We start from the raw sequence: 13,829 nt of genomic DNA on the forward strand, positions 1-13,829 counted from the left end.
ACGCATTCCAAAAACATTTAATCATTAATCATTAAGCCATTTTCTTACTCATGCATCTTATTTGCAGAACACCTTTTTAAGGTTTATAATGCTTTCTTTAAAAGAGCCATTTCCTGTCTGAAAACAATTAAGAATTAATCATTAAACGATTTCAACTTTATTAAATACAAAGAAGATACTTTTAAATCGTTTGATTCGAATTACTTGAATGACATTTTTGCTAGTTTTTAATAGAATAATACTGGCAATATTGTGTCCTTGAAAAACAAACAAAAGAAAGACGTTAAAAACTGTACATCAGGAATAGATCAAAGGTGATTGCTGTTATTAAAATTCATAATAAATCTTGCATTACAAATTAAAGATGATTGTTGGGTTCGAGTTTCTTTCACGTTTATAAAACTTTTTAATTAATTACTTAGAAAAAAAATTATGACCATTAATTATGCATAATGAAACACCCCAAATTCTAAACTCACTCAAAATTGCAAAGTTAATTTATTCCATGACTTTATTCTAAATAAAAATAATTCTACATCATAACATATTCTTATTCCTCCCAAAATAGACCCAAAAGTAATCAAATATAATCAACTATCCTATAAATAATACTCCACAATTACAATATTCATAAACAATAAAATCTAGACATCAAAACTCTTCAATTTTTTAACTCGTCTTGACTTCATTTTATTTCACTCATCTTAACTAATCTAGAAAATTTATTCTGCAAAATAAATGAGATGAAGGAGATGAGGAGTGAGTCGTCAACTCAGTAAATAAAAACAAACATAATACATAACTTTTTAATAAATAAACATTGTATCATAAAAACTTCTTATTTTAAAAATAATTAGTCATAAAGAAAAAAAATAAATTATAAGAAAAACAGTGTAAACAAGTTCATATTCATTATCGTAAGGAAAAAACAAATATAAATACTTTATATTCATCAATCGTAAGGGTAAACAAAATTCATCATTTGTCATAAGATAATCTCAAAATAATTCATAAATAGAAAGCATAAAATTTGTACTTAACTTTTACCATCTAGTGTCACCTATATCTCCAGTGACTTACTCATATTTTTATTCATATTCATCATAAGTCTGCAAACTTTACATAATTCATATTTATATTCGTATTGGTCCGCAGACTTTTTATCGTATTCATATTTATAACAGGTCTATAGATTCTTCATTATATTCATATTTATAATTGGCCTGCAAATCCTTCATTGTATTCATATCCATAATTGGTTCACAGATCTTTCATCATTCAACATATGTCCTTAGATGTTTTATAATCCACTCATATTTATCGATTTATAAATCCGTTAATTCTTTAACTTACTATAGACATTCGGCAAAAACAATCTTATAAAACTTGTTTTCTAACAAATCTTTATCTTTAAAAAATATTTGAAAATCTTTATTCAAGAAATTCATTTAAATACTTATTGATTTATAGTCATATAATATAACATAAGTTTTCTTCTACAGAAAATATCAAAACACTTTACAAAAATATTTTAGATAAAAAGATTATGTACTTCTAACATAGAGTCATAAAATAAAATCATAATATAATTTATCAATCTTGATCAAAATAATTTTATAACATAAATAATTATATAAACATTTTTCATATAAAACAAAAATCATTATTTATTATGTAAACTTTTAGTTACCTCAACAATTTCTAATTACACCTTTAATCACCTAATGAGATACCGATATCCTCATATTGTCTCAAATCTCTAGCCCTTTTATTGATCAAAATAACTCTACACCTCCCCTTTCTTCAATTACCAAAGTGTAAAGATAAAAACTAATATTATTATTTTTCTTATGAGGTCTAAACTCTTGGAAAAACAATTTTACAGCTTATGAGAATATATTCAAAGGGATAAAGACTCCTTTAATTATAATCAATTAATATCTCATTATCTCCAAATCAATCCAATTATATCCCTTGTTTCCATTCTTAAAAATCCATCAAATCATAAAATCTTCTTTTATTTTGGATCAAAGATAATAATTCATCTTATATATGATCTCTTGATATTGCTTTGCAACTATATTTATTTGATCCCAGTATCTCCTCACATTTTCATTATGAAATAGTGTATATGTTTCCTTTTTCTCTTTATGCAAAAACGGTATATTACACATAATTCTTAGAACACTTAAACTAATATTCAATTCAAAAATTATGTGAAAACATATTTCAACCATCATTTGAAAGTTTTGAATTTTTAAGCATGAACTTGAAATTGTAGGTGAAAAATTGAATCCCTAGATTGATCTTCCCTTTTAATAATTCTTCACTATATGACAACTTTCAAATGGTAATGTTAAAGGCGAAACCAACCCCTTGTAAGGTAGGCTTATGCCTACCACTAAATTAAAAAAAATAAAATGAAATAGTTTAGCATAAAGTTCATGCTTATCCTGCAACCTTGAGGTTGTAGGTTGCATTAGCCATTTCGTCCTTCAGTCTATTTCTTTGTGTAATATCTCATCAAAGCTTATCCCTAAATAATGATTACTACAATTTGCAATTTGCCTAGTTGTTTTGCCTGCATGATTTGCATACTACGGTGTCGATCTCAATCAATAGTTTGCTATTCTACAAAACAAAAATTAGAGTACCTAATGGTACAGTTGCAGAGATAAGGGCGGATTCAAACCAAACTGAGTCGAGCTTGAATAAGGGCTCACTTGAGCTTGGTTTGAATCCATAGCTCAACCTTTAGCCTGAGCTCATTTAAACTAGTACACAATGTCATTAAATGATTGTTGATAAGGTGACTATTACAACAAATGAAGTGAATAATATCACTGAAAAGATGAACAATATTGCTAGAAAGTAACAATGTCATCAAATGGGCAAATGAGCCAAACTTAACCAACTTAAAGCTCCAACTCGAGTTTGGCTCGTTCAAGCCAAACGTAGATTCAAGCTTGAGTTTTCGACTCGAAACACCCCTATACAAAAATTCCCCTTTGAAAAAACCTTGTTTCACCATTGGGTAAAAAGGGAACTAAGTTCTAATAGGAATTTTTACTACTATTATCATCTTGTTTACTGGTTCCACCCATCGAGTACTTAGTAAAACCCAACTGGTTCTTTAATGATCACATTAAACGTAGTAACACCTCATTGGACTATAATACTACTTGCTTTTGTTAAATCAATTAATGTTAGTGCAAAATAAGAAAATTTTCAACATTCTCACTTTTGGGGAAATCTAATTATTTTATTTTATGTTAAAAAAAGATTTTATAAAATGACTCTCGAGTAGCTTATAAGAAAAGTTGTGATGTGACCATTTCTTTAAAAACAAAATAGTCTAGAGACAACATCTCAACAACAATACAATTAATAATTTAATATGACCTCTAATAACGAACCAAAACAATTATTTCATCAATTTATTGACATAAAATCAATCCATGATTATCATTACTAGCAACCACATTGATATAGATTAGTAATTAATTGTGACAAAAGTAACTCCCAACAAATAATCATAAATATATGTTATTCCTATTCAGTATTGATTGAGTTAGATTTCTTTTTAACTTTATGTTTTTAGAAAAACAAGAAAATCTCTAATCTTCTAATGAAGCTTGTGTATTTCAACTAACAATCTCATGATGTCAAAACATGAAAGATATACATACGATTGTCATTCTCAAGACAATCAATATTCTTAAGACACGGTGTCATATAATAACAAATCATATGTGCTCACATACATTAAATAAACATAAAAGAACAAAGCTCATGATCAAACATTCATTAACTTAAATAAGTGTCCTTAGGTAGAAAAATATGTATCAAACTTCCACTAACCCAATATATTAAAAGACCCTTAAAACCCTATTGTTTTTAACACAGACTCTAAAGGTTATGTGTCTTAGTCCTTTGGTTAGGGGAATTTCGAACATCAACTATGTGCTTTGATCTACTAGTTGTTTTGTTGTTCTTAATAAAAAACACAACTATACTATTATCATAGCAGATCATAAGTGGTTTAAACATTCTCCTCTTTGTGGCTTGCCATACCTCTAGCAAGTAGAGGTCTCAATCTATGTCTGCTTCTTATTCCCCTTTCTAACCTTTCTTGTTACATCTTGATTGGAATGGTCTCATGCCCTTATTTGATATCTCATGTTGTTGACCCCTTTTGTGTACTACTACTAGTTGACTAGGGCTTTAGTGTGGATCCCTTATACATCCTTCTAATAAACATCTCAGGTCTCAAAGCTCTATTTAAGGCTTTGCTATAACTTTGGGGTGGCTAAACTCCCATCATGACATCCTAGGCAACAATTCAATCAAGCCCATAGATGAACTTATCCATTCTTCCCAACTTTGAACTCGCTATCCCAAGGGCATCCTTACCAAATTGTTGAATTTGATCATTGTGATAGTGTTATGAACTCCTGGGCCCACATACATGTGACATTAGCACCCTATATACACTGCCTTGAACAGTTGTCTAAACTTGACCCATGTCATTTTTATTTATTAAAAATTATGATTACAACTTATTATACATACGTGAGTATTGACTTTAGTGTACCCATCCTTCTATTGCGATAAAAGCTTCGTCAATGAGTTCAACAAGTTGTTATCAGTGTCCACTCTACCTATCAACACATCTCCACGCTGAATAATTTTTTTGAACAGGTGGTATTGTTTAAATATATGTTTGGATTTTTAGTGAGGTTGTAGCTCTTTTGCCATAATCTGATCAGGTAGGATCACGTTTGAGTAATGTGATATATGGGAAAGGCTATGTTGAATTAATGACATATAACCACCATGATCTTGGTAATTTTTTTACACAAAAATGATTATGTCTTGACCAGTTTAATGCAATTCCTTTAGTATATTTTATTTGTGCATTATGCTTTATAATTGAACCATAAAATTATTTAGGCCGCAAGGTTCAACTGGGAGAATATTAAAAAAAAATATTTTATATTTTCCATTAGGTGGTTTAAAAAATACAGTAATAGTATTATATTATATCAAATGATCGGTTTAATATAATATTATATTATATAATAGTATTATATTAAATTAGGATATAAAACTTATTTAACAAACTTATAGAAGCATTGTGTTATTTAGCTACAGCATTTTTTTTATCTTTTCAATATTGTTATAAAATATTTAACAGATGTTTTTAACAAATATAATATAAGGGTGAAAAATTGGTTTCTTCAAAACTAGAAAGAAAAAATTGGTCATCTCAACGTACCCAATGTGGGAAGTAGTCATTAGGCCTTTTTTTAAAAAGAAAAAAAAAATTTAACACTATTTAAAACAGGTTTTGAATTATAAATATTTGCAAATACAAGTTTTACAATATGTAATAAAATATATAATTTTATAATGAGTTTTGTAGATAATATTTTAAGATATAAGTTACAATGTCAGCCCAAGCTCAACATTAATCATCTGCTATTGTTGCGTTACCAAGTAAGAAGAGATATCCAGAATCTGAACCTACTGATAACACCTAGCTACTTACAACACTCTCTAGAATATATCAATTACACCAACTTAACAAAAATCACATAAAAACTACTTCAATCATTGAGACAAAAATCCTAACTCAAATCATCAGCATCAAACAGGAACAATACATGATACTACACCAGAGGAAATGAAAAAAAAAACCCTCAAGACTTCATTCAATAGCTTCAAAAACTTAAAATAATCATGCAGGAGAACATCTTTTATTCACGCAAAAATAAAAAAAGAAAAAACTAATTCCAGGCTGTCACAAGAAATCCAGACCATTTGATCTATAATTGAAAATGACATCCTAATCAAAACTCACCGTAGATGCCTTCGTTGATAACAACCTCCATTGTAACATCGCCGCTGTTGAAATCACGCCGGATTGGAGCGATGAATCACAACCCTAGATCCCTTTTTTAGTGAGAGAAGCTGAAAGCTATAAAGAGAGATGAAAATATCTCCAGTAGTGAACTGATGGCCTCCTTCTTCGACTTTCAACAGTGGTTTAATGAAACGTTGCGTTTTGAAATATATACAAAACGCTTCGTTTTACTTTTATCTGCCTTAAGCACTTTTAACACCAAGAAATCTCCCTGGATACAATGTCACAATTTCTCTCTTTAGTTATCATCATCACTGCCGACGATTATAATGAAGATCATCTTCAGGAGCATCAGTATTTTACTCATTTACTAGATCAGTTCTGCAATTTTTCTGTTACTTCTGCTATCATTATTATTCTCTTCGTTGCACATTCATGTTGGTCCCAGAAACTACAATTGTGAAGGGCCTCCATTGATTCAGGAAAGAGTTGATGATGAATAAGTGAGAATAGTAAGGCAGAATTGTAATCAAGAGAAACAATGGCAATTGTTGGGATTTATTCATCAAACTCCACACTGCTCTCTTCTGGAAAACTTTGAGACTGAGGTTTATAGATTCCACACCAATCTCACATGAATGGTACATTCCGGAAAATTATGATCTTACAAGGTAACAAATACCATGAGTACAAATTATGATATTACAAGGTAACAATTATCATGAATACAAATAAATTATATAAACTTATCATATTACGTATCTAATATCTTATGTAATATTTTAAAATCAATATTTTTAAAATTAGATCAGATTAGTCAGTTCAACTAATTAAATGATAAATTAGTTTATAATTCAGTTTAGTTTTATAATTCAATCCAATATATATATATATATATATATATATACACATATATATTAGTTTGTTGAAATTTGGTCAAATTTGATAAATCCGTTAAACCAAAAAAACTATATAAAACTAACAAAACTGGGTTATATAATATTACACAATTTTTGCTTTATTAAAACTTAAAAAATTTATAATTTATAAGAGTTTAATTGAATTAATGATAAAATTTGTAACTAATTTTTTTCTTTATATATATAATAGACTGTTAATTATTTAATTAATATATATAAAATTATGTTTTATGTTTAGAAAAGGGGCAATATTATGTGTACACATTTTTTATACATAAATATATACCGAGCCCACGGACGAATTAATCGTAAGTTTATTTTTTCTTTGCTGTGTTTATATTTTGATGGATTATATCTTTTATGTAAATAGAGTTGGATTAGAATTGAATCGAGTCTAAACATGGCTTGATTCTTGTATATCTAAAATTTATAATGATGACTTTGAGTTTGAATTTGAACTTGTTTAAGATGGTTGGAGATGTTATAAAGACAGGATGAATAATGTCATTATAAGAGGATTCAAGTCAAACTTGGACTCGGTTATTGATCTAAAACTTCAATTCGAATCTAGCTAATTTGGATCCAGCCCCAATTTTATCAATAATTAATTGTTCCTTTTTTTGCAGCTTACATGTCATCCCCATGTCACATTGAATTGACATTGTCTGAAAAGGAAGAACCAGTAAGGAAGGAGGTAATGCAGTCGTGTAATGATGGAGATTCAAATAAAGAAGAGTCCCACATCAAATAAACTTAAGTAAAATGAGTGGTATATAAATGTTGTGGATTGGACCTTAACACAAGTCAATTGGTTTTGTATAACATGAGTTTCAATCTTGACACTTGTATACCTAATTTATATTTCCAACATGTAAACATATTGCCGAGTGATTTGGGCTAAACCTATTTATTTTGCCTAATTTTTTCGTTCTTTGTTATGCAGCTGGAAAGCCAGTTAGCAATTAACATGACCTTGTGCTGGATACGGTATAACTAAAACAGAGAGATAAGATTATGATTAAATTTGGAAGAAAAGGCTCCAAATATGAACACTTCTTAATCACATTACATGATTTTTCTATATAATTTGGACAAAGACATTCTTCTTCTCTAATAAAAAATTTGATACTAACATTTATGCATTCATAATTATTATTTAAGATTATCATCATCCAGATAGTAACTTCTTTTTAACTTGTATTTATCTTGGATTGTTTCTTTGAGGTTAAATCAATCACACCAATCTCAAGTTCAATGATTGATTTCACAATTACCATAACAGATGAGTTAAAAATTTAATTTTAATATATTGTTAATGAGTTTTAAACCTATGTTCTTTTGCTTAGATCCCCCATCTTTGTCACTTCAAACGAACCCTTGGCGTGATTTGTGACACTCATACATGTGATGGCCAGCACAAGCCAGCCTTTAATTGGTTCAAAGAAGAGAAAGCAGCAGCTGCATGAAGCCAGATGTTTTCCCAGTGAAGTGGCAAAATGTCACTATCCAAAGTTTTGTAATTATAATCTTGCCTCATCCCAAATGCTGCTGGAAAAGTTAAGACAGTCACTTGGTCTTTTTGCCATTGGAGGCTATTCATGTTTGATTCATTTAACGGCAAAAATATATAAAACAAACAAATTACAGAGGATTGTACATCTTGACACTGGTACCAGAGAAGGTCACCTTCCACCAACAGCAGTAAGAATTAAAATATTTCTAATCCATTCATCATGACTAGGAGATTTTGAAGTAAAAACAATCACATCAGTCAATGGCATTGTCATGTCAATTTTTATGAGTTAGTAAGAGTTGAAACCTCTGGAAAACAGGGTTTGAAATCATCAGAAGGTCATCAGAATTTTATCTAATGTTGTCTGCACAATGTAATTAGACCGTAAGAGTAGCAAAATTGCATAGCAAAAGAAAGAACCAAATGGGAAATCCTCATGTTTTAGTTATACCATATCCAGCGCAATCAAAATTATGTGATTGAGTGTTACTTTATTATTAATTCAAAATCATCCAATTATATAATAACACGTATATGTGTGTATATATTTGTATATCAAAAACATATACACATAGTTTTATTATTAAAAAATATAGTAAATGTTTGATAGTATTGATGAAATACATACTAATTTGATAATAAATTAAACTGATTGATTATCCGATTTAATTAATCAAACCACGAATTAGTAAGATAATTGGTTTGATCATAGATTTAGTTTTAAAAACATTGAAAAAAAATTATAGATTTGTTGTAGTTTTTAAATTATTGGGCTTCTAGAAAATTATATGAGTCATGTAAAATTATTAAAAAAAAAATGTTTTTTATTAGGTTTTAGAACTGTTGAAACATATTATTAGACCTAAAAACATAGACTGGTTGATCTAGTCCCATATTGAACCAACCAATAATGCTTTCAGACTTGAAATTAGGTTTTGCTTTGTAATTTGTAATTTGTAATTTATAACTAAACAAACTTGTAATGTGATTGTATGGTCAACCATCATAAAAAATTTTGTTGACAATTGGATCAAGATTGAATTAACAATTGAGCTGCAATCCGATATGGTTGGTGTAATGCTAGAGACAAGATTCCAATCAAACTAATTAAAAAGACCAGCTCGATGTGAGTTTTAAAACCATACGAACCAACCAAAAGCAATGTATCATGTTCTTGGATGAAGCTATATTCAACAATATTCCCAACATTAGAGCAATCCAATGGTAGGGCTATTAGGCGTCCAATCGTTATTCAGCATTACATCCCATTATTATTCCCCACCAGTCGCTAAAAGGGCAAAGGATATTGACTTTAAATTTTAGTTAATTGTATATAATTAACAAAATGCCAACACTAATAAGACATAAGTAACATTATATATACTGATAAATTATACAAACTTATTTATATAATTTGATATGATAATATTTAATTTGATAATTTTTTATATGAATATATAATCAAATATGACACATTTTCAATTGCCAATTCAATAATCTCTTTGTAATTAAAATTTAAAAATAAAAAAACAAAAAGAATCAATGTTGTGAGATCTTATTTATTCTAGAAGGTTTCAATTTTGGGTTTATTTAGGAAGAGTGGGTCTTCTTTTACAAGGTCAATAATTACAAGGTCTTCTTTTACAAGGTCAATAATCAATGAATCGCTATTCAGCATTACATCCCATTATTATTCTTTAAAAAGCCTTCTTCGAAATTACTAATTCTCTTGTTTCTCTTCAAACAAACTTAATTCCTTTCCAAATCTTTGCAACAAGCAGTTGCTCCTCCTAATATTGTTCAACAACAACATTTGCTCACCCTTCATGTTTTTGTGATTTGCATATTCTATCCATGTGCCCACTTTGACCACATTTCCTGCACTTAACATCTGGTCTCCACCAACACTTCAACGTTAGGTGATTCGTCTTCTTACAGTGTGGGCAGGGTGACTAAGTTCCATCATTGCTTTTGTAGTTGTCTGCATTGTTGTTGAACTACTTGTTTTTTTGTCCTTGACTCCTCCTAAATTTTGTGTCTTTTCTATCAAAGCACACTACATAGAATCCTCTTGTCTCATCATCCTTCTTTGTACATGTGCCTTTAGTGCATTCACCAACTCTATCAATAATATAGTTGACAAATCCTTTAACTCTTTTAATGAAGAGATTTTAGACTCATATTTCTCAAGTAGAGTTACAAGGATTTTAAGAGAGATGTATTTTGGACATAAAATTAACTCAACTCACTCACAAATCCGTCAAGATAGGTGTTGTGATACCTCACGGTGGAGTTGACTCAACTCACAGATCCCTCAGGATAGGTTCTCTAATACCAATTTGTAGTTGCATTGCACACAGACAATGTAGAAAACAAATACAAAAAGAAATTTTAAGAAAGATGTATTTTGGACATAAAATTATTGGTCATATTTATGATTCAAAACATATTCTTAAATACAAAAATTATAATAAAAAATCTAAATAATCTCCTGATGTAAAGCATTACCTAACAATTTAAAAATAGCAATATTTAAAAATCAGTAATCTTCCTAAAGACTTGGTCTTCAACTGACTCATTGAAATCCCAACACATTAGTAGTCCATGTTAGCATAATGTAACACAACTGAGACAATTTTGCAACACATTAATATTTGTGACAATGGATATGAAACCAAATGTGTACTTAAATATGCTTGAATTATTGCATGATGACTCTTCTGCTTGGGCCCCCAGGTTGCGGGAAGACCACCCTTTTAAAGGCTCTCTCTGGAACTCTTGACAAATATCTAAAGGTTTCAGAACTTCATTTGCAATGTTACCATCTTGACTATCAGTCATATGCATGAATCTATAACTAAATATCTAACTTGCTTAAACTTGATAGAATCGTGATAGGAAAGCTTTAAGCATCACAACTGCACATCTTTGATAGGTTTCCTAATTTTAGGATTTGATTACATCTCACTCTTGTACTGTACAGTTGTATACTGCTGCACAAAACCAAAGGTAACTCTGCCTCATATCAGAGAGAGAATCTAGCCAATTTTTTAGATGACCTTGCTACATTTTCAAAAAGGATCAAGTCTATTTGTAGCCATACGTTCAATTACTTTTAGGCTCTCAGCTTGATCCAAGATGAAAGCAAATAAATAATATCTTCAGCTAATGTTCTTCTCTATTGTGTGCTATCTAAGTTTGATGTCCTAACGTACTCAGTTTTGGTTCTGTTTTCTTCAAAGGCGACAGAAGTTTCTTACAATGGTTGTCGGTTGGACGAGTTTGTTCTCCAGAAAACGTCAGTTTATATATGCCAAGAAGGTTTGCATATAGCAGAAATGACTGTGAGGGAAACACTTGATTTTTCTGCCCGATGTCTTGATGTTGAAAACTGAGGAAGTAGGCTTCCTTAAATTTAATTCAATGATGTATAGTCATAGCTACCTTATCAATTCCTAGAAGTAGTTGATAGGTACAGTTTTTTTTTTTTTCCCATGATAATGGGGGTCAATAAAAGAGAGGAGGGAGGAATTGTACCCGATCCAGATATTGATACTTACATGAAGGCATCTTCAGCATATTTTTCTAGTTTAAATCTGATGTTTTGTTCTGTATGCTGTCGGTACTTGTATGAAATGTTCATGACAAAGGTTGTTATAACAGGCAATTTCTGCCGGAGCACAAAAAACAACCCTTAAAACAGATCATGTGTTGAGGGTATTTCTCTTTGTTGAAGCTGTAACCATATATTTTTTTGGTTGATTTGTTTCTTTAAGATGCATTAAGTTAATATCTGTGCTGACACAATGGTGGGAGATGAGATGAGAAAAGAAGAGGCATCTCTGGAGGTCAAAAAAGGAGACTGACTAAAGGTAATCTTTTAAAAAATGCATCTGCTCCACTTGGTAGTAATGTTTATGGAATACATTATTCTAAGGATTAGATGCTGTCTATTATAAGTTGTGTATCTGTGCAGAAGGAAAGGTTGTGTATCAAGGACCACGTGATCAAATTGTAGAATTTTTCAAGAACTGTGGATTTAGGCGTCCTCAAAGAGAAGGTGTAGCTGACTTTCTTCAGGAGGTTAGTGAATTAGAGCTTATAATAATTTATTTTTCATGCTTAAATTTTAGTACTTCAACTTTTATTTTTTATTCATTTTTCTGCAGGTGATATCTTGAAAAGATCAAGCGCAATACTGGTACCACACTGAAGCTCCTTACAATTATGTTTCAGTAGATATGTTCTGTCAAAAATTCAAGAATCTCCTCTTGGCAAGAGGCTTGATGAGGATCTCTCGGTGCCATATGATAGATCCAAAAGCCACAAGGATGCTCTTTCCTTCAGTGTGTATTCTCTTTCTAAGTGGCAACTCCTTAGAGCCTGCATCTCAAGGGAATATCTTCTCTTGAAGAGAAATTTGTTTATCCATGTGTTCAAAACAACCCAGGTTATTATTATAATTATTAATTTTCAGTTACGTTATATTTTTGTAATTACATGTGCAAAGGCATGGATAAGCTGAAACATGTAAAGGAATCTCTTTTACGGATTGTTATCATTTCAACCATCACGATGACTGTCTTTCTGCGGACTCAGATGGAAATTGATGTTCTTCATGAGACTTACTACATGGTGCCCTGTTCTTTGGAGTCATGATGCTTCTCGTTGATGGTATTCCAGAGTCGTCTCTTTAAACAAAAAGAGTTGTGCTTTTACCCTGCTTGGGCATATGCAATTCTACCCACTATTTTGAAAATTCCTCTTTTAATAATTGAATCTGTGATATGGACATACCTTACTATGTCATTGGGTACAGTCCTGAGGCCAAGAGGTGAGTTTCAATTGCAATGGGTGTGTTTACTAGTGCATTGTATCCTTTTATCTTATTTATTTATTCCTTATGTTATATCATCTATTGATCATCAATCGGTGCCCTAATATATGAAGCTTAACATCAAGCAATTTCCAAAATGATAGTATACTGAATTCCTAGGATTAGCTTTGTTAATTTTCTGTAGCAAAGTGAAAGAAAAGGATTATGTACTCAGATATGAATTCCTCAATAATATGCTTAAATTCACTTTACAGATCATTTAAAAGTAGCTGCTGCAGAAAGTTTCTCATTTTCTGGTGGCTGAGGTTCTGATATTCAATTGATTGCTATGATTTAGGTTCTTCCATCAGCTCATTCCAGTTTCTGCTATGTGATATAAACTTCAGGAAAACCACGTCTTAAAAACTAGCTATTGAGATAAGAGAGTCCAAGGTTATATAAACTTCACACTAGTTGTCCATTCTTCCAATGTGGGATTTAAGTCTCCTACCTTGCATTTGGGATCCTAACATACCACCATGCTTCACAGCCTTGGCACCCACATGGGCTGGTTGTGTGCTAGCTCCCTATTAGCCTTAGGCGAACACTGCAATACCGATGTTACCACTCACACCGAATGATTGTAATTGAGAAACATAGTGATGACTCTGATATCAAATTATACGAATCTTAGGGGAATCACACCTAAAAAAT

At 30.6% G+C, this 13,829-nt stretch overlaps 1 protein-coding gene, 1 long non-coding RNA gene and 1 pseudogene across 2 annotated transcripts; 2 read left to right on the plus strand and 1 right to left on the minus strand.

Annotated features, from left to right (window-relative positions):
• The window catches only part of LOC123209098, an 83,050-nt pseudogene that overhangs the window by 10,204 nt on the left and 59,017 nt on the right, over window positions 1-13,829 (plus strand).
• On the minus strand, window positions 486-6,311 carry LOC123209102. The gene is made up of 2 exons (XR_006500935.1): window positions 5,864-6,311; window positions 486-727 (listed from the first exon to the last, which is right to left on the minus strand). It is a non-coding gene; the product is annotated as an uncharacterized LOC123209102 (long non-coding RNA).
• Window positions 11,800-12,480, plus strand: LOC123208522 (ABC transporter G family member 33-like). The gene is made up of 3 exons (XM_044626056.1): window positions 11,800-11,962; window positions 12,276-12,382; window positions 12,469-12,480. The coding sequence occupies exons 1-3, from the start codon at window positions 11,800-11,802 to the stop codon at window positions 12,478-12,480; spliced, it is 282 nt and encodes a 93-aa protein (XP_044481991.1).

Source organism: Mangifera indica, chromosome 2, assembly GCF_011075055.1.
Source record: "Mangifera indica cultivar Alphonso chromosome 2, CATAS_Mindica_2.1, whole genome shotgun sequence".
NCBI lineage: Eukaryota > Viridiplantae > Streptophyta > Magnoliopsida > Sapindales > Anacardiaceae > Mangifera > Mangifera indica.

What these genes read in the sequence shown, in the direction of transcription:
- LOC123208522 (XM_044626056.1), top strand. Translation starts at nt 11,800, where the DNA reads ATGGGGGTCAATAAAAGAGAGGAGGGAGGAATTGTACCCGATCCAGAT. An exon ending in GACAAAGGTTGTTATAACAG is followed by an intron (nt 11,963 to 12,275) that starts GCAATTTCTGCC and finishes GTATCTGTGCAG; the next exon opens with AAGGAAAGGTTGTGTATCAA.